This window comes from Phasianus colchicus, chromosome 3, assembly GCF_987193195.1.
Source record: "Phasianus colchicus chromosome 3, bPhaCol1.hap1.1, whole genome shotgun sequence".
NCBI classification, from domain to species: Eukaryota; Metazoa; Chordata; class Aves; order Galliformes; family Phasianidae; genus Phasianus; species Phasianus colchicus.
In genome coordinates this window covers 70,265,082-70,291,736 of record NC_143438.1, presented here as the reverse complement: position 1 = coordinate 70,291,736, position 26,655 = coordinate 70,265,082, and the positions used below count along the sequence as shown (strand labels likewise).

Genomic DNA, 26,655 nt, shown 5'->3' with positions numbered 1-26,655 from the left:
AAGTACCCATTTTTTAATTATTATTATTTTTTTTAATTTTGTGGGGTAACCTGAGCAATTGTAAAAATGTAAATGTAACATCTGTAGGTGAAAAAAAAGTCATTAAAAGCAGTAGCAGTTAAAAAAGTGTGGTCTGAAAGCATCTAACTGGCACTGGTCTTCTGCAGGGACAATTGCCTCAATAATGTGTCATAGAAATGCCATGAGAAAATCAGTATGTGAGTGTTGGCAAACATCATTCGGGCTTCCAAGGGCCTGGCCAGGTGTGACAATGGTTGTAAACTTGGATTCCTACAGTTTCTGCCATTCAAAGTACGCCAATGAAAGAAATGTTAACCCCTCATGATACAGTTTAGAAATAGTCCAAGAAACTGTTGATACAAGAGAGTACTAAGAAAAAAAACCTCCAGCTGAGTGTAAGTATCAAGGAGAAAGCTAGTGCACTGAAGACACAGTAATGGTGAAGGTCTATGCTTGTGTTCAGGGAAAAGATGAATGGTGGATCACCTCAATGTTCTATTTAGATACTGTTTCACTGGGCTTGATGGACTCTGGTTCTATTTCATGAGTTAATGTACTGAGTTAAGACTATTGCCTGTATGGGTTTCTGAAAGGCCTCCTTCTGTGCTGGTAGTCACTGAGGAAATTAAGTTTTGAACCCTGATGAATCATTTTTGATCAGGAAAATAAAGGAATATGTGGAGAACCAAAAACTTAAAGAACAAGCATTCCTTTGATCAATCAGGATTGGAGGACCAGTGAGAAACTCGAGAAGTCTAGAAAGTAAATGGGAATCAATAGGAAAATGATAGCAGAAGATAAAGTTGGATAAATGCAGGGAAATTGAGAGTACAAATGTTGTTATATGGTTTACAGGATTCATACAGTTTCTTATGATGATGATTTGTCATATGAAATTGTTATCACAAAAGCCAAGCCAAAAGGATAAATAAGCCAGAAAAATGATAATGAACAGTACAGAGAATATTGAAGTACCATTATACAAAGCTGAAATATAGCCTCATCTAGGATACACCATAGATTTTGGTCACCCTAGTGCAAAATGGAAATTGCAAAATTATGAGGGAATGAAAAAATGAGTAAAAGTGATGAAGAAAACTTGTCCCAAAAGGTATTAAAAAAACTGGAGCCATTTATCTCAGAGGAAGTGCAGGAGGGAAAATATTAAAAGGGAACATTTAAGGACAAAGAATGCTTAAAGTCATCGTACATGGAGATGAGGGCCGCGAAGATGATCAGAGGGCTGAAGAACCTTCCCTGTGAGGACAGGCTGAGAGAACTGGGGCTCTTCAGCCTGGAGAAGAGAAGGCTCTGGGGGGACCTTTTAGCAGCCTTCCAGTACCTGAAGGGGACCTGCAGGAAGGCTGGAGGATGTTTTATAATGGCAGGCAGCAACAGGACAAGGGGAAGTGGCTTTAAAGTGGAAGGTGGTAGCTTTAGATTAGATATTAGAAAGAAATTCTTTACTGTGAGGGTGGTGAGACACTGGAACAGGTTGCCCAGTGAGGCTGTGGATGCCCCCTCCTTGGAAGCATTCAAGGCCAGGCTGGATGGGGCTGTGAGCAACCTGGTCTGAGGGAGGTGTCCCTGCCTACAGCAGGGGGTTGGGACTTAAACGTCCCTTCCGACCCAAACCATTCTATGATTCTATTACACAAATTAAGATTCCACCAAAACCACATTCCCGATACATCTCCGATAGGAGGGCTCAGCCCCAGGCCGAGCAGCGCAGCCCTCGCTGGGGCGGGCCGAGCCCCCTCCGCGCCGCCGCGCATGCCCGCCGATGCCGGCTGTAGTGGCCGCACCGGCTGTGCCGCCCGCCCGCCGCCACGCGGCGCTCCCTGCTTTTGCTGCACGGCAGGGCGCGGTAGCCGGTTGGGCGGCAAAGAAACACCGGCTCTCCGTTCCCGGCCCGACCGCCGGCAGGGCGGGGAGCACCGGGGAAGCACAGCTCCACGGGGAACCGCAGCTCCTCACCGCGGAGCTCCCGCCGGCCTCAGGATGTGGAAGCTGGTGCCCGCCGCACGACCAGGTGAGGGCATTGCGGGGCTGGGGCCCTTCCACGCCTCTCCCGCGCCTGGGCTCGGGCCGGCCCTATCCACCTCCTCCTTGGAAGCTGGCTCGCCTACAGGCTCGACTTTCGCTTTCCATTCCAGTAACCGGCAGGGCTCCCTTTTTCACTGGAACCCTGATCGCGGAGGCCTTGTCCTGTTATCCTTGCTGGCGGTAGTGCAGACGTACCCTGTTAGCTTTGCTGGCGATGGGTCCCAGGGTTGCTGCCGCCAGCGGAGTCAGCGCGGTGCTGCCCTGCCGGACCTGAAGAGCTGAGCCCACAGGCAGAGGTCACTCAGTCTCTTCTTCCAGGGACGATGTCTGACTTTTTACAGACTTCTATTCTTTACTTGATGTTTCAGGGACCAAGTGTTGAACTTGAAACTTTGTGTTGTTTCTTGAACGCAGTTTTCAGTCATCACTGCACCGTTGTTTCTCAGTTTCTTTATCCATAACTTTATCCATAGTTTTGATTTATTGACCAGCTTTGAAGATGGGTATTTCATAATGCAAAAGCAGCTTTTTCACTTGAATGCTTTCTCTTTCTTAAAAAAAACAGTCACATCACCGCTGTATCTCTTTTTTCTTGCTTCATTGGAATTGACTTAATGATGCTTGGTGTGCATCTTAGTGATAGCACCATCTATTTGTACTGAAATGAACAGAATTTGATCTCTTACTGTCTGGAAACCACTCCAGCAAAAGCCAAAACATTGGTATCGTCCTTGTAGTCAGGATGATGAGTTCTGCGTTGTTCTTATTTGGACAGTTATTTGTATTAGAATTTCATCTTTAATTCATTCATTTTTATCAAGAAAAACTTCTGAATCATTGCTCATAAGTGACCCATACCTCTTGGATGTCTTTGAGTCATGCACTCTTAAGTGATCTATATGACAAAAAGCTACAGCATAGGTCAGAGACCAAACTGACTAAGTATCTGTTTGATTTACAATGCAGATCTTTCAGCATCCTTTAGGGAGGCATTTTTGTCTGAAGCACTTCAAACAGTCCCTGAGTTATATACTGTTAGTAAGTTATGTACCTGTAAAGTTTGTGTTTTTGTAGTTCTGTGAAGAAGTAATATGAGATAAAAGAAATAGGTATTAGTACAAATATATAGTGCCACTGCTTCTGTTACTGTTTTTTTTGTTTGTTTATTTTGTATTAATTATGAAATGCTATCCTTTCATAACAGACAGAGGAAGAAACGGGTTTTGTCTAAAAATTAAAAGCACAATTGTGGTCAGGCTAATAAATGGTACATGACAAGGTATAGACAAGGGTTGGATACTTTACAAATTTCTGAATTGATCCTAAGAACTTTGAGTGTTTTGGAGTTTCTTGTAAATTGATATTTTTCTGTCTCTTGTTTATTTTTAGGAGAGCCGTTTCGACTTTTAGTTGGTACCGAATATGTTGTTGGACGCAAAAATTGTGCTATTTTAATTCAGGATGATCAATCAATCAGTCGAAGTCATGCAGTTCTGACAGTAAGTCGTCCTGAAACAACCCATGTAAGTAGCCAGCATTTTACTGCATTAAAAATACTCAGCATTGTTAACTCAGAATACCATGACAGTGAAGCTGGAGTAGAACCATTGGACATATGTCTTTTCTTAGTCTTGATTTTTATTTTTTTTTTTTTCCCCCTGGGTTGCTTGTCTGTACTGATAAATCCATTGACATAGATCTAATGGTCCAGGGTCCTATTTGGGCATTCCTTTTATCTCAGAGTGAAAGTTGATTAGAAATTTGTATTAAAGTAATCAAAGCAGGAAAATCATGCAATTACATTTCAGTTTATAGAAGAACTTTAGAACTTAGTTCTGGAAAGTGCTTCCATTTTATTACTGTGGGTTTGATGTGGAATGCATGTTTCACTCCACATCATTAATTCTGTATTTGTTTAGGGGAATGTGGAAAAGAAAAATGTTCCAAGGAGAATCGGCAAACAGCACTTCAGTATTGATTATGTATTGCAATTTCTCTGGATATTTTGAAGCCAATGAACCGGAATCCCTTTTATGTAACCTGTTTCTGATGAACTACCAAGACTTATTTATGTTTATTTTCAGAGCCAGTCTGTTTCAGTCCCCCTGTTAACAATCAAAGACACTTCCAAGTATGGTACTTTTGTTAATGGATCAAAATTGAGTGGCACTTCAAGGTCTTTGCAGTCTGGTGACAGAGTAAATTTTGGAGTCTTTGAGAGCAAGTTTAGGTAAGAGGTACTCAGACTGATAATAAACTACTAAGTGGAAAATAACAGCTTTCAAAAAGAGTGTTTTAGCACATCATCCAACTTGATGGTGATAGAATGCTAAGGGAATTTACCTGTTCAGTTTTTAGGAAGCAGAGGAAACAAATAATACTTTTCTGTGTTCTGCGTCCTGCTTCTGAAACCCTCTTTTAGTACATATTTTTATAATAATTCATTTTGAAATTATTTTAATTTATTAAGAAAAATGTAGTTTATTTATCATTGGTGTTTTAAAAGATGTGTGACATCATGACTTCCATGATTGATATGATTAGAAAAATATTTTCTCCTTCGTAGCCTACACCAATTCAAATCATAGAGTTTGATATTCTCTAATTCTAAATGGACAATCTACAAATAACAATAGGTGTAAGAAGAAAAAAGTTTCTTGAGCTTGCATTCTACAAAACTCATGTCTTTCAAATACTAATCTGTTAATGAACTGTTCTGTTGAGCATACTTTTTGCTTTTGGGAATACATGCTGGATTTCATCCAGTGTTTCTGGTTCTCAAACCTTGCAGTGTAATTCAAGCACTGATTCTGATAAGGGTGTGTGCTCTTTCTTGAAATCAAAAGTCTCAAGAATAAACATTTGAAACATCAAATCAAAATTCCGCTTATTTTTCTCAATAAAAATCAGTTATTTACTTTCATCAAGACAATTTAAAGCACAGTATAAGAATTACAGGGGTCTGTTTATGTATTTATTAGAATTCTGTGTGAAACAGAAGTGACTCATAAGACAGCCTTGTTGATCATAGTGCTACTACAATTACTAAAGCATTTCTCGTCTACTTGTTCTTTGCAGAGTGGAATATGAATCTTTAGTTGTTTGCTCCTCATGTTTAGATGCTGCTCAGAAAAATGCTTTAAATGAAGCCATCCAGCAGCTCGGAGGACTTGTTGTGAATGAATGGACAAAAGAATGTACTCACCTAATAATGGCATCAGTAAAAGTTACTGTTAAGGTATGTTGACTTTTCTTGTTAATGTGAAATCTAGACCTGCTCAAGACTGTGGCAAAGCTTTATTTTATTTTAGTTAGACAGCATTTTCCTCTGTGAAGTCAACTCTTCCAACTTCATGAAGAGATGCATGTTGGAGGGAAAGAAAATGAAAAAAAATTAAAAAAGGGAGTGAGGGAGGATGGGGACAGAAAGGTGTCTCTCTGGCCTAAACGCCATTTTAAAATGAAATAAAAATTGAACAGGGGAAAAAGTTGTATTTGAAAATTAAGAAATTAAGAGAAGTGAAGAAAAATCTTTTTTCCTCCCTCTCAGTGTTGCTGTAGCATTTGTGGGAAATCCTATCTGTCATTAAAAAGTGTTGGTTCTTTTCTGTGTGCAGTTGTTCTCTTTGTTTGTTTTTTTCTGGTCTTTCTTTTACTACTTTGTTAAATTTCTCACTGATTCAGTTCCACAGTTCATGAATATATTGAGTCTTCTCCCACTGTACTGTAGCTCCCTCTCCTGACTGTGGCTTTCATATAGCGGTACAGTAATTAGGATCAGAGAGCTCACCTGGAGGAAAAGCTAGCATCAGCCTACTGGGGGTATTGGGATGGTTAAAAAAGAACAATAACAAAAAATTCATTCTCTTTTGGAGAGAGCCTGTGCAATTTTTTTTCTTTCTGATTTATGGAACTTCTTATCTCAGTTAATAGAAACATTAAAGTTTACGTTATTCTAGTTTTGTAAAATTAATCTGTCTAATCAGAGAGTATTTGCTTAGATTTTAATCATTCTAAGTATTTGCCTAATGTTGAGGCTTGATGTTTACTGTTTTTTTTCCATTGTTACTGATGTTTTCTACTTTTCAATGAAGGACAGAGTTTTTAGTATTCATCTTGCTTGTTACCATCTTTCTTCTAGTTTTTTATGTTAACTTCCAGATAGTTTCACAGAGGTGCACTTTATTTGGGGAGAATTGTAGCCTTTATAATTCCGAGTTCACTGGTTATATCCAGTATAACTGTACAAATTGAGTATTAATGTTTATTTAGTCACTTTGTAGACAAAAAGAAACAAAAAGACAATAAACCAACCCAACAAACAACAGCAGCAACAATATACTATGATTGCTTTGTTTACTGGAGCTTTAGTTCTCGTGAAGACTGTTGCTGATTTTTCATTAGTTGCCATATATAATTTCAGTGACAGCAGCTAAAAGGTGTGCTGTTAGAAGTAAAACTGACATTTTTTTCCATAGCAAAAACAAGTACAGTTATATCTGTGCGATGCTGTTCACATCACACACACGTGATTTGATGTGTACAGATGTCTGTGTGATCTAAGATATTGTAAAGCTACAGTCAGTTGAACCATATTCTAGTTAGGCTTTTTCTGTATGTTAAGTGTGTCTTCTCTCTTCCTAGACAATATGTGCTTTGATTTGTGGACGACCAATTGTAAAACCAGAGTTTTTTAATGAATTAATGAAGGCTGTTCAGTCCAGGCAACAATTGCCGACTCCTGAAAAGTAAGTATTGCTTTCAGTGTCACAGAATTAATTTTATGTGAGTTAGATTACCAAATAATTGCACACTTATCTGCTGATACTTGGCAGAATATGTGAATTACAGTAGCTTTATTTGTGGAAGAATGCCTACCATTTTAATCTTTAGGCAATTTTTTTCTCATATCTAGACTCATAAGGTGAGCTCTTGGATTTGATTATATGCTTAGAGATGTTACTAGCTCTAGACAGGAACTTGTTTTCAGAAAGGTTGCTATAGCAATCTCTATGGTGATGTGTTTGAAGCACCACTGAAACTCTTTTGGGAGTTGATAGATTAAAGTGAAGAAAATTAGATTTGTGTGAAAGACACCTTATTAACCCTATTTCATTATTTAAAAAAATTTCTTCCAGTAAACAGTTAGATTATGAGTTTAGTGATAGAATTGTAAAATTCTTTAGATTGGAAAAGACCTTCAAGATTATGAAGTCCAATCATCAATCCAACCTGACCTACCACATCCCATCACTAAAACATGTTCTTCAATGCTGCATCTACCTGCCTATTGAATACCTCCAGGGTTGGGGATTTCACTTCTTTGCTGGGCTGCCTGTTACAATGCTTGACCACTCTCTCAGTGAAAAAAATTACTTCTAATGCCCAATAAACTTCCCTTAGCACATCTTGAGATCATTTTTTGCATTCTGTCATTTGTCACATGAGAAAAGAGCTTGTGAATTTTGATCAAAGCAGGTTAACTTGACCAAAATAACATTTTTCTTTTCTTTTCTTTTGAGAAAGTGAGACTAATGTGAGAATCAAATACTGTTAAAATAATTTGAAAAGTATATTTTTACTATGGAGTAAATAATTGTTATTTTGGTCACTCTATTTATTCCAGAGGTCCAAAAGATCATAATAGCCATTTGGTCATTCTGTGGTCCATGTAGAAAAGCATAAAATAGTCCCTTTATTGTATGAGGGACTTTCATCTGTATTGCTATTATTTGTACCTTGAAAAGGTACATGTTTATTAATTGTGTACATGAACCTTGAGGAATTAATTGGAAGAAGATAAGAGGGTCATTTAAAATTAACGATAATTATTTTGGTGTCTTCTGGTCTATCACCGTTGAATTCTGGATATGAACACAGTAGAAAATGTACAGCCTTATTATGTTCCACCTTAATTATGCAGATATTCTCAGAGTTTGAGGAGAGTGATTTTAATGTTTGCAGATGTTGAAAATATCAGTGTAGTGCATAGTTTTTTTCAGGGACTTAAAGATTTCAGAATTTCATGGATTATGTTTCTTGCTTAAAATCTGAGAATCTTTGCTAGGAAAAGAAAAATTTTGTAGCATATACATTTGTATGTTGTACACAGGTATATGTAATTTCTTGAGCTGTTAAATCAGATTCTGGGATTGTGTTTCAGCAGTCAGGATGTCTGATCAGTGATCAGGATAATGATAAGTCATTATAAGCTCTGCCAGAGCACGTGGACAAACTGTGCACCAGTGCTCTCACTCCTTTTGAGCGTATGCCTTCACTGTGGTGTGCTGAGTCTGCTGTAGCAGAGAACGTGTGGCTCTGAGAGCCTGTAAATAGTGTTCATTATCAGTAAAATGCTTGTCTTTATTCTAGAAGCATTTCTTATGATGAGTGCATGCTGTCATTAATTAGAGCTGAGATCACAGATCACAAAAGTTAGAACGTCAGATTAGACTTCTACCTGATCTAAGCCCTAAGCACAGTATCATTTTCCTTGTACTGGACTGTACAAACACTAAGATGATTAGAAGACAAACACTGCAGATGATCAGTTCAGTTCTCTATGCCACCAGCAAAAAAAAGTGTGCTTATTTTCTGTCACATTAATAGGCTGTCACACAGCATGGTAGAACATGATGTTCTCTGTCCAATACAAGATAAACAGGAGTGGCTGTCCTAAGTGAAGGGTAGTGGAAGCAATATGTCTGGGAAAGCACAGAATGAGATAGCAATCTAGTTTGTCAGTATTGTTAGTGGAGAATGTAGATGTAGTTGATGTTTTAAGATTGGAAAGTTGAATACTTTCCAAAAATTATTCTTTTACTTACTGAGACTGTAAGTGTTGGTCTAAGCTTAGATCCTGAGAAACAAGAGGTTCTGTTTTTTCTTAATCACTTGAAAAAATATTTATATGAATAGTTTTAACAGAAACAAAGCAGTGAAGTATTTTAACTTCCCAGCTTAAAATTAAAACAGAAGGGACTATCAATTAGTACTGATACAAAAATCTCGATTTTGTAACTTTAATATTGGTTTTTACAGCTTTTATCCTTCAGTTGATGAGCCTTCCATTGGTATTGATAACATGGATTTATCTGGACATCCTGAAAGGAAAAAAATATTCAGTGGAAAAACTTTTGTATTTCTGACTGCCAAGCAGGTAACTGGGCTTTACAGTGCAAAGATGTTAGGGGACAGCTAAGCATATATTCTGTTTTCTCTGGATCCTGACTCATTCTGGGGCCATCAGGAAAGATTTTATCTATTTTATCTTTTTACAAGACAACAGTCTAATTAAGATCAAATGCAGGAGTAGAAACAGAACATATCATTTCTGCATTAATATATGAGCAATGAGATTTTTGCTGGTAGGTTAGCATACTTCTCAACAGACTATTTTTTAAGATCGTTTTAATTACATTCTTTTCTTAGCACAAGAAACTGGGTCCAGCAGTTATTCTTGGAGGAGGAGAAGCAAAACTGATGACAGAGGGAAGAAAAGAAACTTCTTTACTGGTTTCTCCTGAAGTTTGTGTTGTTGATGTTGGGATGACAAACTCTCAGATCCTAGGATCTGAGTCCATGAGAAACTGGACTGATTCCATTCTGACTGTCTTAGAAAGGTGAATATTTGTTCTCTTGCACAGGAAGGGGATTGTTTTAGAATTTCTGCAGTTATTTTAGTCATTGTATTTGCATATGTATGAATGTACTAGTACCCGGATGGGCACTGTTTTAAGTACACAGCACAGTAACTAAAATTTCTTGAAGGAGGAAAGAAAGGATTTGGCAGTTATAGATTTGGGTGGTTTTTTGGAAGCTCTTCTGCTCAATTCAGTTGGTTTGAAATTAGAGAAGGCAAACTCTTTCTGCTGTTTAGAAAAAGTTAAAAATGAATGTATTCTAGAAATGGGGGATATATAATTTTTGATTCTTTTTTCAATAGTCATACATACTTCATGTTTGCCATGAAGTACGGGGCACTTTGAAGCTATGTGGTTCTTTGGTGTCTATCTACTTACATATATTGACTGTGAAAGGCAGCTTGTGTTCTACATAGATATATATAAATTATATATGTATATATATATATATATTTTCAGAGAGAGCAGGCTACCTGTTTTGTAGATGTTAGTATTTTTGTAGTAGTATAACAAACAATCAAAGAAAACATAATCCCTAACCTCAACTTAGTAGTTAAGTCTAGTCATTGTGAATTTCCCTGCTAAACAGAGAAAACATCTATATTCAAGCTCTTCTCATGGCTGTAGTACAGTAGCAATGAGTGATGAGCATTTTGTATCTTGACATATATGTGCTTGTTTGCCTCTTCAGCTTTGAACCTGTACTGAGAAACTTATTTTTACATGTTGACTTTCTGTATGTTAACAGCAACAATCTCAGGGCTATTCCTGAAGCAGAAATTGGATTGGCAGTTATTTTCATGTCTACAGAAAGATACTGCAACCCCCAGAGGCAGCCTGATAACAAAGGTAATTGGAAGAAGGGTAGTGCTAAGTTAACAGCAATAATGAAGTAGCATTTCTTTTTGTACAAGACATCAGGTAGTAATGCCAAGGTTCTTTTATTTTGCAATACCACTAAAATAGAATGACACTGTGTGAAAAATGTATGGTAATCTGAAAAGATAAATGTTGTCTCAACAGCTTGCTATAAGCTACACTGAAAACAATGTGACCTACGGGTGTAGATTTAATATTTAAAAAGACCTAATTTCTAAAGTTAAAGTGAAAAACGGATGCTGTTATTCAATGTTTCAAGGAAAGATACTTTAAAACAACATTCTGAAGTTGGTAGTTTTAGTAGCTGCTAAATCAATGTGTATAGTAGTTGTGAATTCCAAGCTATTCAATTTTTTATGAAGAGACTGGGGTAATGAGTTATAATAGGTTGACGTTCGAAATCTAGAGAATAAGAACTAAATAAATTTGTAAAGGCTTGCTTTCTTTTGCACGCAAAGAATTTGCTCTAGGGAAATCCCCTATAGCCTCACTTCCAGTTCAAAATCAAACCTAATCTTAAAGTAACAAGTCAAGACAATGAAGCAGTATTGCCATGTTTACTAAAATAACAGTATGGGGAATGTACATTTCATGTTTTGTCTTGAAACATAAGTTGTATTTGCCAATAGAACAGCAGTGAAAGTCTTTGGGAGACAGATAATATATTTGTTTGGTCTAATTTTCTTTTCATGCTGCTTCCTAAGTTGTTAGAATGCAGTTTGTTAAATGCAATTCTGACAATTTCATAGAATAATTTTAGATTCTATTCTTTTCTACAAAGTGATAGATCAGGTAGTAAATCCTACAACTTAAGTGTAGTTTGGTTTTTTGTTTGTTTGTTGTTGTTTTTTAACTCAATAAACACCATAAATTTGTCTTTACATGTAAGAGATTTCTTATTCAGAAATGTATTTTGAAGAGAGAAAGGTATGGCAGCAATACTGGCAGAGGCCTGATAAATGTTTTGATTGACTAGAGTTCTTGTATATGTGTAGTCTGTTGTCTATCCAGTGAAGTTTAGGAAACAACAAAAAATAAATGGATTCTCACATTACACACATCAGATAGCTAAATAAATTAAATAAATTACCCCTCCTCATCACCACCTCCCTTCAGGAAGTTGTAGAATGCAATAAGGTCTCCTCTGAGCCTCCTCTTCTCCAGACTAAACAATCCCAGCTCCCTCAGCTGCGCCTCATAAGACTTGTGCTCCAGAATCCTCACCAGTTTTGTGGCTCAACAATGACTGTCAAGATACTAATATATTGCTCATCTAACTTGTAGTAATCATGTGAAAGCATTTGAGATGTGCAAGCTCGAGAAAGAGGCCTAGATGTTTCTGTAGGTTATTCCTCTGGGGTACAGTGGCAGGAAAAAATACATATATAAAAACATGTCATCCAAAAGATGGGATAGTGCTGGCACAGACTTACGAGAATGAGATGCAGGAAAATTGTAAGGGACTGAGTGGTAAATATTTGGAAGGACAGTTATGTGACATATATGTTAAAATAGTTGACCTTAGTATCCTTTGTCTTAGCGAAGACAAAGAGAAGTGAAAGGGCAAACAATATAAAAGATGGTATATACACATTTCTTTCGGTTCTACAGAACAATAATGCAAGTACGCAAACACAGCAGCAAGCAGTTTTTTTAAGGCACTCCTTTGATGACCTAGTTACGGCCGGTTGGCCAAAGAAAATGTTTACTGTGAGATATTTTGATAACAAACAGGAGTTTAGTACTTTTAGGGATAATCCCTAGGATAACGATTGTGTTAACAGATAATTATAAAAAAGTAAAAGTAAAAAGATGGTGGACTTTGTGCTCTGACAGTTTGACATAAAATATGCATTGCCTGATTTATATATTATGAGCATAAAAATAAGAAATTTTCCATAGTATTTCATTCTTATTTAAGCAAAATTCTGTTTCTTAATTCAACAGAATATTTAACCAAAACCAAACCCTAGAACTTAGTCATTTAGAATCTGGTTTCTTCTAGTTGTGTTTTTGTTTGCTTATTTGTTTGTTTGGACTAAATCTACATGCTTTTTTTAAATCAAAACTGCATGCATTGGCTCCCCACGGAGGAGGTTGAGTCACCATCCCTGAATGCGTTTAAAAACCATTTGGATGTGGTGCTCAGGAACATGATTTAGCAGTGGGTTGTTAGAGTTACGGTAGTACAGTTAGGTCATGGTTGGACTTGATGATCTTGAAGGTCTTTCCCAACCTGAGCAATTCTATGATTCTATGAATACCATTTTCCAAAAGTCTTACCTCATTAGTTAAGGTGGTCATGTGATATTACATGCAAAAAAACCCATTCAATATTAATCTTTTGATTCTTCTCTTTTGTTGATCTTGCAGCTGTAACTGCAAGTACTGCATCAGGAGCCGGGCCAGCCATTTCTCAGAGTTTGGCTGTGAATGAAACAATAATGCCAACTGCTGCTGCAGATAACAGTGCATTATATATAGCTGATACAGAAATTGAAGAGCAGACATGGTAAAGTATGCATGAAAATAGTTTCAGAGCTAAAACTTGCAAATAAAGCACTCTTTTGTGGTAGAGGGACTTCATCAGCGCCATGGACAAAGGCGCACACAGTGTTCAAAATGGCACTTAGTAAATTGCTGTCAGTTGCCTGCAGTGAGCTGATTTCTGCTTTCAAGTGATAAGTAACAATATGAATTAATAAATAGGAATGTAGATGTTGCGTATCTGACTATCTTAATTGTATTTGGAGTTTTTAAGCCAATTAGTGATAATGAAAAGTAAATATAGCAGATTTTACAGTATCAGTTGTTAGCACAAATACATTGTTTATATTCAAAGTACAAGTGAGTTTTTAAAGAGCAGTATTATGCAGCAGTGTATATCAGTGGTAACTTTTTGTGCATTCACCTAATACACGTTTTTTCTCTCTGCTATAGTATGGAGATAGAGAAGACGACTTCTCAGACAAAGAGGAGAGAAAAAGGGGCTTTCCAGCAAACTGCTGTAAAGGAGAACCCTAGCACAAGTGGCACTGCAAATACAGGAACATTAATAGCTAAAGTAAACAGAACACCTGGGTTTAGTCAAAAAAATCATCCAGTATCTCCATCTAAAATTTTGGAAGTTGATAAACCTAGAGAGTGCACTCCACGTCAGCAGTCTAATTCAATTACAAATTACTTCCATGTTGCTAGGAAAAGGTAGGTTTTTGATACTACTTTTCTTATTGTTATGTTATTGCTGTTCTTGCATAGCTCACGTGGTGTAAGTTTTATTCAAAACAGAGTTAATGAAAAGCTTCTGAAAAGGGAAAGCTATTTCTCAAGAGTATTTACACTCAAACTTCACAGTGCCATCACTGGAACCTCAGGAAGCTGTTATGTTGCTGATGCAGCTAATCATATTCAAAGACATTTTTGTAATTTATTTTTTATTTTGTAATTACTTTATGGCTAAGGGAAAGAACTGAAGAAGGAGAAGAAACATCTGTACCCAAACTAGCAAAACTGGAGAAAAGGCCGTTACCTGTTTCCAAGTCCACTGAATCCTCAGCTTCATCAACATGGAACAGTGAAAAAGAACAGCATCAAAAGGAAAATAACATCCAATTTAGAAGGGAAAGTGGTGAAATAGCAAGTAATAAAACTGACACTAAAATTACTTTTAGTGAAAATCCTGCACCGAAGAAAAGAAAGGAGTTAGATGATGCATCTGAAGATTTAGAGATGCTAGAGATGGTGTTTGAAAGCAGAGACCTAGACTGGGAAGAGCAAACAGCAAATGGTGACCAGGAAGCTCAAAGCAATAAACGAAGGAGGAAATGTCTGGAAACCAAAGGCAGCAGAACAGAAGAAGGAAATACAAAGCAGAGAGAGGAGAATGAGATGTTGGTAAGTTACATTCTTCTTACATGCCTGATCTTGAAGCTTATGACTATGTTTGAAGGAAGCAAATGGCTTCTTTAAGGATAATGAAGATTGTTCATACATTGCAGATTTACACCTATGTAATTATTTTTTTTTCATATTAACATTGTTTCCTTGTGAATTGAAAACTGTTTGTATTCTGAAGCTTTTCCTCTCTTTGCTCGAAGTAGTGCAAGCAGAATATGTCAGTGGTTCAGTAACTTCTCATGACATGCATAGTTGTGTTAATTGTAATGTTAATATAGATGCTAAAATAATATGCAATTATATAAGGAATTTCCTGAAGAAACTTTATGGTCACCTCTTCTGTTGAACACCACAATAGCATCCAACATCTTTCAACTCAGAATTTCTAAATGTGACATGTGAGAGATCATTAGAATTCCTGCATGAGGCAATTCAAACCCTCCATGCCCATTAAAAATAAATAGTGCCACTAAGCAGAATATACAGAATGTCTGGTAAAGTATGCACAGACTCAGTGTCACATTTTAGAAAGTAGTTCAGAAGTTTTGAAAACATACCCCTTGAAAGAAGAGCCAGGTGGTAAGATGTGGCTCATGTTTGACATCTGGTTACCAGATACTAACTTCAGAAGTTCCAAAATGTCAGCCTTCAGATTTGTGTAGTTTCATCATAGCGTAAATACTCTCATTCCATATTCATTCCCCAGTTTGCAAATTAATGAGTTTTGCAAACTTAAATTAAAATTTAATCTAAAAGGTACATAATTTTAAAAGTATATTGCAGTTCAGTTTTTTTTTTTTTTAATCTAAACATTTCTATTTAATGGAAAATGGTTATTACCCTGTGAGGAGCAGAAACACAAATTAGATTAGAGAAGAGGAAGAGGATACATTATATTCATCATAGCTTTTAATTCCTTTTTTCAATTTTCTTTTACAGGGTAAGATATTTTTCTAAGAGAAATGTAGAAAAGCAGCCACTTTAGTGGAAGGGGGGGAATTATACCAAACCAAAATAGTAAAAAGAAAAAAGAAAAGATTTCTAGTTTAAAAATTTTAGAGCTCACCGTCCAGCCAATTCTTACATGGTGTAAGCAGTATTTAAATGCTGTAAGAAATAAATGCACAGTTGAGTAGCTGGAGTTGGCAAGACAGCATTATCAATCATGCTTCCATAGTTGATACCAGCTTAGCGCTCTTCTCTTGATACTTAAAATCACAGAATTGCCAGGGTTGGAAGGGACCTCAAGGATCATGAATCTCCAACCCCCCTGCCACACGCAGGGCCACCAACCATTCCACCTAATGCTAGACCAGACTGCCCAGGGCCCCATCCAATCTGGCCTTGAACACCTCCAGGGACGGGGCATCCACAACCTCTCTGGGCAGCCTGTTCCAGTACCTCACCATTCTTTCTGTAAAGAATTTCCCCCTGATGTCCAACCTAAATCTCCCCTCCCTCAACTTAAAACCATTTCCCCTTGTCCTGCTGTCACTCACCCTTTCAAAGAGTTGATCCCCCTCCTCTTTGTAGGCTCCCTTTAGGTACTGAAAGGCTGCAATGAGGTCACCCCGCAGCCTTCTTTTCTCCAGGCTGAACAAGCCCAGCTCCTTGAGCCTGTCCTCATAGGGGAGGTGCTCCAGTCCCCTGATCATCTTTGTGGCCCTCCTCTGGTCCCTCTCCAAAATCGCTTCTGTGAAGTCTGAATTTTGAACTTTGGTATAATTTTATAAACTTCTTTTTTAATGTTTATAGCTGACACGTTTTTAAAGACAAGGAAGAAATCTAATTGTAGAGTTGTTTCTTTGTTATTTTGTTTGGTTTATAATGTTAGAGAAGAAGTACTTTCTCTTGGGTCTGATTGTACTGAGAGTTTGAAATGGTTGCTTGGTACGGTCTTAGGCTTTTTTATGATCTGAGAAGTTTTGTTCATCTGATCTTTTAGAGTTGTAAGGGAAGAAGAATTCTTAAGTTTAACTAAGTTGTTCTTTTATTATTTTAATTATGCACACTAAGTTTTTGCTGAGAAAAAGTCTTCTGATAGATGTGTATGCCCCCTCCTTGGAAGCATTCAAGGCCAGCTGGATGGGGCTCTGAGCAACATGGTCTAGAGGGAGGTGTCCCTGCCTATAGCAGGGGGTTGGAATTAGGTGATGTTAAGATGCCTTCCAACCCAAACCATTCTATGATTCTGTAATTGATTAATAAAAACCTGTTTTCTTCAGATAAATTACATTTTCTGTGAAATAGGAAGGGTTCATGATAATGCCACACAGGCACCTTACCTGTTTTCTTTAAGCATAGAAATACTTTTCATCACAAGACGATGATGCGGATAACTGGCTTAAAAATCTATGGGGTACATAAAGCTGACCTGATCATCTTCAACAACTGAAGCCATTTAGAAGAAGCGAGACAATGTAACCTTTGAGATGAAAGCAACCAACAGAATGCTTTCCTGTCCTAGCAGTGAAATTTACTTTCTACACATGCACACTTTAATGAAATTGAAAATTGTACTGTTTATTATATTCATAAGCTTTTAAAGTATTTTGTAGAACGTGGCAGGACTTTGAAGATGTGCACAAAACATTTGCTACTTGTGTAAGAAAAAAAAACAAACCAGCAAAGTCCTCATTTATAACCCAAGCCGGATTTATTACAGTGTACATAAAACCATACAATTTTCTAAGTATAGCGTGCTTCATTACGATTTATTTTCTATGTATTTATATTGATCTAAACATGCTTATTCCACAAGAAAAGGCAGAAAGTGATTTTATCTAATTTGTAGCACTGTAATTTATGTTTAATTCCCACATTTAATCAATAGAGAAAAGATGAAGTTGGATCAGTTCTGACTCCGGAAAAGAGAAGTGAGATTAAGGAAGAATCATCGGTCTCGGTAAGAAACAAATTTATTGTTTTTGAGAATTATTAAGAAAATACACAAAAATTTTGCTGTTAAGAACGTAATACTGGGAAATTGTAATTCAGGGTAAGGAAACTCTGGAGATAGAACTCCTGAAAGTAATCACACATAAATTTGAATAGTATGGGGCCAATTTAATGACTCTTTGAAAGCAGAACTATTGTTTGTGTTTAATAAAATTGTTTTTTTATGGATATTTAAGATGACTGAGATTACAGAAACCTAGTGTAATTGTATTCACTTTTCAGTGTCATTAATACTGGTACAGACGTTTATGTTGGGTAACTACTTAAAGACTAGACAAGAATGGGATCTCCTTGGCTGCTCTAAGAAGGTCAGAACTAAAATAAACAGATGGACCATTGGGAAAATAGATGTAATGTACACTAGCTAATAGTAAATAGCATACTAACTGTTATAGGTGAGATTACTTTGGGAGGATGAATTAATGAAAGAGAATAGGTGGGAATGGTGGTGCGTCAGAAATGAAAAGATTCTGTAGTGAGAAGAGTAGTTAGTCCACAAGCAGCAGGATTTTATTTTTATTTTTTTAGCATGGGCATGCGGTACCATTCAAGAAAAGGAAATGCTGTGCAAGTATACTGTATAATCAATGAATATAAAGATGTTATAATTATGAAATAAACAAGAGAGTTTGGCTCAGTAGCTTGTAATAATAATAATAATAAAAAAAATAGATAGAATGCTTACCCTCATCCTGGACTCACTGCAAAACTCCAGAGGAAGAATCTCTAGAAAAGATCCTTTTCCACTGGTAGTCAGCTTTTAAATGGGTCCAGGAGAAGTGGAGCCAGGCTCCACCCCTTCCGGCAGCACAGGTGAATTGCCATCACCTGTGCTCCTGTGGCTGACTCATTTCTCGCCTCAGGTAATCAATCAGAGGTTCAGGCCATGATTCAGCAGTTCCCATACACATACCAATGTGCACGGTCATCTTAGATTACAATAAAATAGCAGTGCTGTATCTGGGCTAGATCTGTCTCTGAAGATATTGTAAGTCTGTGTACTTGTCTTCCACCTAGACTTCATTTTTAATCTACATAGATCTAACCCCAAGGTGCAAAGTATGCATGCAGATTGCTGACAGATGAGTGTTTGCACGTACAAGATAAAGTTGTTTCATTTATCAGATTCAGTTTATCGTGACAGAGTTTGTCTAAAATTAAATCTGCAGGCTAGAATTGAGTGGAAGACATTCAACATATTCTTCCTTGGAGTTTCTGTTAGAACAAACAATGTTTATCCTGTTAGATTAAACAATTAAATTAGTCCAGGTTAGAGGCAGAGTGGAGGAGAAAAGTAATTCTTAGATAATAGCTTCATTGAAATAAAAAAATATATTTTATACTATATAATATATACATATTAAATTCTATACAGAGAGAGTGGTGAGGTACTGGAACAGGCTGCCCAGAGAGGTTGTGGATGCCCCGTCCCTGGAGGTGTTCAAAGCCAGATTGGATGGGGCCCTGGGCAGCCTGGTCTAGTATTAAACGGAGAGGTTGGTGGCCCTGCATGTGGCAGGGGAGTTGGAGATTCATGATCCTTGAGGTCCCTTCCAACCCTGGCCATTCTGTGATTCTGTAATATCCTAGTAAAATGAGGTGCACTAACCTCATGATTATGACTGCAGTTTTTAATAATCCTGTGCTTTCAGCAGATGTAAATATGGGAGAAATAAATTCACATAGCATCAATCTCTGATGGTAATATGTGAGGAGGCTGTGAGAGATACATCTTATGTCATTTTATACACTTAAAAGTGCTCCATTCTTTTTCTTCCCATATAAGAACCACAACAAACTTGAAGATGACTCCAGCCATCTTCCTAGCAAACTTCTGTTGACTGAGTTTCGATCACTGGTTGTCAGCTGTCCAAGACCGAACAGCCCGACTATTAGGAATACCAAATGCAAGGGACAGAACAATTTCAAAACATTCAGAAAGGTGTGTATTTGAAATGGTCACAAGATGGCACTGTTTAAAATGTTTGGAAGTATTTCCTTAATGCTGTAGAAGTATTCCTTGGTACTGTAGAAAAAATATCCTGAATGTTTTTTAACTGATAATAATCACAGAAAACTAAACAGTTTTCTGTTGTTATTAATGAGTATTTTTCTAACTCACCAGAAAGTACTAAGTTGATAAAGATTCTTTAGATCCTTGTAATTTCTTCTACGCTGCCGCTTATTCTAAATTGCTAAGTGATGCCTAACCTAACCTTAGTAAAAGTGTAACTTGAGGTTGTACCTCCAGAAGTTTGCAATTAAACTTCTCCAAAGAGAATATGCTGATTCTGAATCTTGCATTTTAGAAAATAACATTTGAATTTCTAAATGGAACTGAAATTAGTGTCTTACTTTTGTAAGACTATTGCTTGCTTGGCTCCTGAGGATAACTTTAAGAAAATTCTTAGTGTCTAGTGTAAAAGTACCTCTTTATATTAAAAATAAGTACAAATATATTTGTATATATGCCATAAATATTTCTAGTGAGGATATATGGCTTAAGATCACTGCAATTGCATTTCACTCAAATATAATACTGTTCATCAAATAATGAAGCTTCCAGCTATCTGTGAGTAAGCAGTCATTTTAGAAAATATTTTAAATTTCTGATAGTATTTTTGTTGCCATCCTTCTGTAACAGATGTTTATATATCTTGATGTAAAATAGATTCTATCAGTAAAAATCAGTTTATAATGTTTTTCAGATTTCATTTAATGTATATCATATTTATCAGCTATTTTTTTGTTTCCTTTGGCAAAAGAAGGGAATCAGTAGCTTGCAATAAATACTTTTTTCCCTTCAGTCTCAAAAAAGTATAATGTCTGATTAATGTTATTCAGAGAAAGACTTACTTTCATTGCTGAACTTTTTCCTGCATTATGCTTGCCTTGCATTGTATCTTTAAGAATTTATTGTCTCCAGGTCCCTTATCCAGGAGCTGGGCAACTTCCATACATTATTGGAGGATCAGATTTGGTTGCTCACCAAACTAGAAAGAATTCAGAACTAGAAGACTGGTTAAGAGAAGAATTGGAGGTAAGGAATTTTTTCTCAAAAATGAGCAAAACCAAAACTTCACTGCTGAACATGGTCATACTGACCTGTGGTCATTTCTGAAATACTTGGAAATTTTACTTTTGAAATAAAGCTCAGCCAATTAGCTGTTACGTGTGCATTAGAAACATTACTGAAATCCAGAAGACAGAGATAAGGCTTTGGTTTTGGTGGGTTTTTTTGCTGATAATTTGAATGCATTGAACATTAAGAATTCATATAATCAGTAATAATGATTTAAATCAAAATCAGTAACGTGAAAGAGTTTTGTTTTGTTTTTAGTAACTAAAATAAGCAGGATGATAAGTTGTGGTTCCTACAGATGTGACAGAGAGGCAGGAAGAACTTTTGTGTAGTAATCTTTGTTTAAATTTTTACAATGTGCAGTTGATATTCTGTGTTCTCTTGAACAGAACAGAAAATACCTGAGTAAAATTCTGTTGCAATATAATAAGAAATGCACTGGGAAGTTTTATGCTTTTTTCCCCTTTTTACATAGAAGTTACAATTTTATGCCAGCACTTCACCAACACTGTCATTTTCCAGTACTTTCTTCAAAAATACTTGCTGATGATCCATACTTTGTTTTCATTGCCTGATCAAATCCCATTGCTTATCTCTTTTTTTTTGTTCCTGGATGTAGATAATGCTAATTGAAATTTCCCTTGTCCCCCTTTAATCATACAAAATTTCCCCTATTTCTATAATGCCTTGAAAAACAGAAAGCTAATTTCTGACCAATTCACAAACTGATCTGCTAGTTGGCAACAGTAGCCAGCCTTGACTGATGAAATATATTATCCATCATGAACTGAAGTTTGCATGGAAAAAATATGTTAGTTCTTAATATACAGTGTTGAAAAATCCTACTTTTTCAGGAACAGAATCGACGTGCAAGAGAAGAATCACTTGCTGATGATCTCTTTAGGTAAGAGGTTTATGTTTATGTTTAGAAAAGATGTATCTTTCATCGTGTCTCTTTTTTTTTTTGGACAAAGCCAGTTCTGCAAAAGGCTATTTTTTTGCCTATTCTTTTCAAAATCTCATGTATTTCCATGTATGGAATTATACTCAAGGTAACTTTCAATTGCAACTCTCAGTTGTTTTTTGTTTTTTTTTTGCTTTAAACTTCCACTTCAGAATTACCATAATATTTTTAAAAGAACATTCTCAAACGAGAATGTTGCCATTTCCTGTCTCATGTCTTAGTTCTGTGTGGAGTCAGAAGTTGAACTTTTGGTGATCCTTTTGGGTCCCTTTCAGCTCCTCAGGATATTGCGTGATTCTCTGATTGATTATTCACAAAGACTGGAAGAAATATCCAGAGTCAAGCTCTTTGCCATTAGTGTTTGCCTGATGAAACAGTTTGGTGTTAGATTTAAGCCAGTCATCTGAATTCCTGAGAAACAGTTCTGGAGTTTGTGACTTTAGTGCTAGCCCTGGTACTTGTCTGTCTTGTGCTGAGGGAGTGAAAGCAATGGAATGATATTTCTGTGAAAGAAGTGATCATCAGAATGATCTTTTTTAACCTTTGAGGTAATGACTCCCAAAAACTTAACAATGTATAAATACATCCAAATGTTAAGTTTCCTGTGCTTTTTGGCATAATTCATTGTATTAGTGGTTTTCTTCCATTAACCCTTGTTTCAGTTGCTTACCACTTTTCCTCATCTCTCTTTTGAAAGAGTATGGAAAATCATCTTATTCAATTGATTTCTTGTCTAGTCACTTTCAACTCTAATCTTAAATTTCAACGATCTATAACTGCTTTCCTGATGTTCTAGGCCAAGTTTGCTATTTTATGGTTTTATGTCTGCAGTCCATTTAAATGCATGACAATTACGAATATGTTTATATAAATACATAGTGCAGCTTGATTGCTGTGCTAGAAAATTAACTTATCTGAAGCATCTTGATTAATTTGAACCTTTCAAAAGCAGTGGAAGCTTAGATAATTCACGTGCATTCATACTTCAAACAGTTTTGACCTTAGTTCCAATTTATTTGGGATAGTGGCACGTACCGAAGTTTCCAAAAATACTCAAACACGTAATTTAATGTTCAGATCGTAACCTACTTCTAATTTTGTCCTTAATCCTGAGCAAAACTGTTGGTGTGATGCTAATGTTAACAGCTGCAATTTCCCCTGAAAATTGCATTTGTAGATGAAATTAGCAACAGTCGTGCTCCAAGGTAAAGATGAGTTGGAAAGAAAATCTGTACCATCATCTACTTTTGATTCAGTACAGAGAGAAACAGAAGCAGAAGGGAAGGAAATATCTTTCTGCTGAGACTACAAATAAATTGATTATCCTTGGTAACACCCCTTTGTGCCCTTCATTCCCTTTTCCCAGCAAAGCCTTTTGTTTCTTTGTACATTTATGCCAGCGATGGAATCTTTGTAGCTTTCTTTCTGGTCCAAGCCACAGGCACTGTAGAGTTTCCTTTCTAAGATACTGTTTAATTTCATTCTGTTTTAGCATGAAAAATGGCTGCAGGTGAGATGGGGGATTAAATAGAAAGGTGTTCATGATGGTCAGTGTCATCTTCTCCATAGACAGTCTCAGATGGGGTTGAAGCTGGACACCATGGAATGTCTCCTCTGATTTTATCGGTTCTTCAAGACCTCTAAATATGTTTTGGTGTCCAGGACATCCTTAAATGTTATAATTCATTTGTAACAGTGTTACAGCAATGAAATGAAATGAGATTGAGTATTAGGGTCTCATTTTGGTTAGCAAAGCTTTAATTATTTTCTTATTTTTATGTGAAGAAGCAAGAAGCCACTTTGTGTCTTCTGACCTGACATGCATTTGACAAACACTAAAAACTGTATATCTTGGTAGAAAAGTGTAGATTGTGAAGAAAGTGGTGTTTATCCAAATGATTGTCAAAATGACATCATACTGAGTATTAACGTGTACAGACCATTCAGAAAAGCTGTATTAATAGCCTGTGTTGTTCATTAATGGTTAATAATAGAATGTTGCTTTCAAAGGATGCACATTTCATGTGTTAGAGCAGTAACTTCTATAATAGCTTTGTAATTATACGGTGATGTAATTTGGCTTAGAAGTTGTGACATTTTCCTGCCTAAGCAAAAAAAGTCCTGATGAATGAGCTCAGAATTAGTGGAAGTAAAACTGCCTGATCATTTGTTGTGTCCATAAGTTATTCACGCATGAGTACAAAGCTTATCAGAATTTCAAAGAAGGGACATAGGATTTGGGGAAGTGAAGCACAAATGGAGAAAAAGAAGGCCAAGGGGTGTAGCACAGGAAAATCATAAACGTATTACTGTAACTCAGAAAACTTTTTTTTTTTCCAGAAAGTAGATACTAGTAACTAGAAGTCAATCAGAAGCTGTATAAAGAAGATAAAACAGGGAGTTGCTGTATGGGTGTAGGAGGCAATAGAAGGATTTTTGCTGAATGAGTTTTGGCCAAATGTAGATTGCTGTGAACGTATACTACTTTTCCACCCCTGGCCTCTGGATTTTTTTGCAGGATGTCTGAGTTACTTTTCAGGCTTGGAGAATCTTGCTTGTGTGTGGAATAGATAGAAAGATTTTGAGTAGCTAGGAAAGGAGCCAGGGAAGAGTGTTACCTTCAGCTCATGCACAGGTATAACTTCTCCACTCTTCAGTCAAATTGTAGCAACAATAATTAATCACAGATATCTGGTAAAGGACTGAACGTTGCCTAATCCCTCGTTATAACTGTATAATAAAATCATTTGCATTGCATTCTTAAATTTAAATATCATGGAGCCATGCTTATTTGTGACAACTTCTTTTTTGTTGCAGATATGATCCCAACGTGAAAAGGAGAAGATAAATTGTGACCTGAATTTACAGCAATTCTGTATCAAAATATTCTTTCTGCTCCACTGATGTGTTTGCTGGTTACAACATGTAATATATACACATATATGACTATCTGAGCTATCTGTTATTGTATGACTTGTTTTTAAACCTTGCTTTTATTACAGAAAAAGAAAAATTTCTTTCAAGGATTGTACATGCAAGACCTTAACGTTTTTGTTTCAGAGTAACGCTTAGGAAAATACTGCATGTATTTAGGATTTAATTTCAGGCAGCTTCTTTCTAATGTTTACTTGTCAATACTATTGGAGGGAGGAGGGGGGAATGAGAGGGGAAAGAAAGGAAGCTAGGATCAGGCTTTTTTAATTTTAGAAAGGCCTTGTTAATTAATTAGCTTTTTGTCTATTATCACTTTTGCCTTAAGGTGAAAGTTTTTGAAGAAGGCATAATCAAGACAAAGAAGTTACACCAAACCTTAAATGTTTCTTATTTACTCAGGCACAAGTTTAATACTAATCAACTCCAGCTTCTTCCTTTTCTTGAAGTTGGTAACAACAGATTGTTTATAGATAAACACCAATTTTTTGTGATGGCAAATATTGAAACAAACCTTTGTATTAAAAAATGAGAGATCTTGCCTCATTATCAGTATTCAAATAGTCAGTATTTGCTTGAACGTCCTTCAGCTGGGCTAGAAATGGTCCTGTAAACTCAGGAAAATTTTTCAACAGCAACAAGCAGTTCAGTTTTGGTTTTTTTTTCTTTGAGAGGGGAGAGAGGCAAAGATTGTTTCTTTCTCCACCTATTCCCTTTCCTTTGCAAATAGAAAAGAACTGTGTTTGTTTGAAAATGGCTGTTGTTTCTTCCTTACACAAATTCTTCTTAAAAAGCTACATGATGACAATCATTTTACAGGAGTTTATATACTTTCCTATAGTATCACACGAAAATCATCATAGAATCATCATGGAATGGCCTGGGTTGAAAAGGACCACAATGATCATCAAATTTCAACCCCCCTGCTATGTGCAGAGTGGCCAAATCAACCTTATTGATTTCTCCAGAGTATAAATTTGTAAATTGTTTTCATTTGCAGTAGAACTTGAGACAGATGAGGAGGAAGGCTAGATTTGATGATTTTCACAATGATGAGACTTGTGTTCATTTTTTTTTTAAATGCAGTAGGACACTGTAGTTAAGGGTATTGCATGTAAGTCTTGTGCTAACTGTTAAGTGCAGAGTGCTGTTCCTTTCAAGGGACATGATCAGTTCTACTTTCTGAGCTACTCAGGATATTTTTTATATAAGATTCATTTAACAGAAAAGAAGTATGCTTCAGGTTGAGAAGCGTGAACTACTCCCCTCTTTGAGCTGACAGTTACTACTCATTATTTTCAATAGAATATCAATGTCAGTAGATAACAGCTGTCCAAATACTGCTTGTAGGGACTTGTCCCTGATTTTTAGGATTGTAGGAGCTTTTCCATCAATGAAAGAAGAAAAAAGGTGAAAATTCCAGATCAGGTTGTGGCAGGGAAGCCAAATAAACGCTGTTGCTTTTTGAAATAATGTCATTTTTACGGTCTTGAAAATTCAGGCCAAGAGAAATCAAAGGAGCTGGTCTCAAGAGGGAGAAAAGGAAGTTAATTGAATTCTTGAGCTCTTTTTCAGGGATATTGTTTTAAGAGTTAGGAATCTATTAAGAGACTTAAGTGTAGCTAATGCCTAATGATGGTAGCCTTCTCAGTGGTTCATTAAGTAGAACAAGTATTAGTGCTACTGTTCTAAAAGATTTTGGAGCTGGAAATAAATCAGCTTTTCTTCATCATACTTAAGTTCAGCTCAAAAAGCCTTGAGGTTGCTCACTTACATAAAACTGTGATGAAAATGAACAGTAGTTCTATCACTGTTTATAAGGTGGTAGGATTGCTTTTCTTATGTGATGTGAATGAATCTTTAACACAGCAGTCAAGGTGAACTAGGCTATTTCAAACCACTATGTCATGTTTTAACTCTGAAGAACAATGCCCCAAGATCTATCTATGTCAGTAGCAATTACCCTGAAGTCAAACTGGTTACATGGTCTCAGACAAAAAAATATTCTGTGTTCAAAAAACAGTTGTTCCTCATTTTTGTCTTTATGGATCCTTGACTGCTCAGGGATGGCCAAAATGATACACAAACTGGAAGATCGATAACTCTGAATTCAGCAGATAGCCATAAGGTATGTTGGTACTGTAACTTGCATCACAGTAAGGGCAGATCTCATCCACCCACCACCTTTAATGGTTCTTCAGCTACTGAAGTATTTGCTGGAAGAGATGTACTTA

General features: G+C 36.5%; 1 protein-coding gene across 1 annotated transcript; it reads left to right on the top strand.

Moving 5' to 3' along the window:
- The first annotated feature begins 1,821 nt into the window (after positions 1–1,821).
- Positions 1,822–26,408, top strand: NBN (nibrin). Its single transcript, XM_031590971.2, has 16 exons — positions 1,822–2,053; positions 3,457–3,590; positions 4,152–4,297; positions 5,146–5,305; positions 6,712–6,815; positions 9,109–9,226; positions 9,499–9,689; positions 10,459–10,559; positions 12,963–13,101; positions 13,530–13,793; positions 14,051–14,483; positions 17,320–17,391; positions 19,231–19,386; positions 20,371–20,484; positions 21,381–21,430; positions 24,308–26,408. Exons 1-16 carry the CDS (start codon positions 2,023–2,025, stop codon positions 24,336–24,338), a joined length of 2,244 nt encoding a protein of 747 aa, XP_031446831.2. The 5' UTR covers positions 1,822–2,022; the 3' UTR covers positions 24,339–26,408.
- Positions 26,409–26,655: the final 247 nt, after the last annotated feature.

Coding starts and splice junctions, on each gene's coding strand:
- NBN (XM_031590971.2), top strand. CDS start 2,023: ATGTGGAAGCTGGTGCCCGCCGCACGACCAG. Junction 10,560..12,962: donor GAGGCAGCCTGATAACAAAG/GTAATTGGAAGA, acceptor TTGATCTTGCAG/CTGTAACTGCAAGTACTGCA. Junction 14,484..17,319: donor GAGAGGAGAATGAGATGTTG/GTAAGTTACATT, acceptor TTTAATCAATAG/AGAAAAGATGAAGTTGGATC.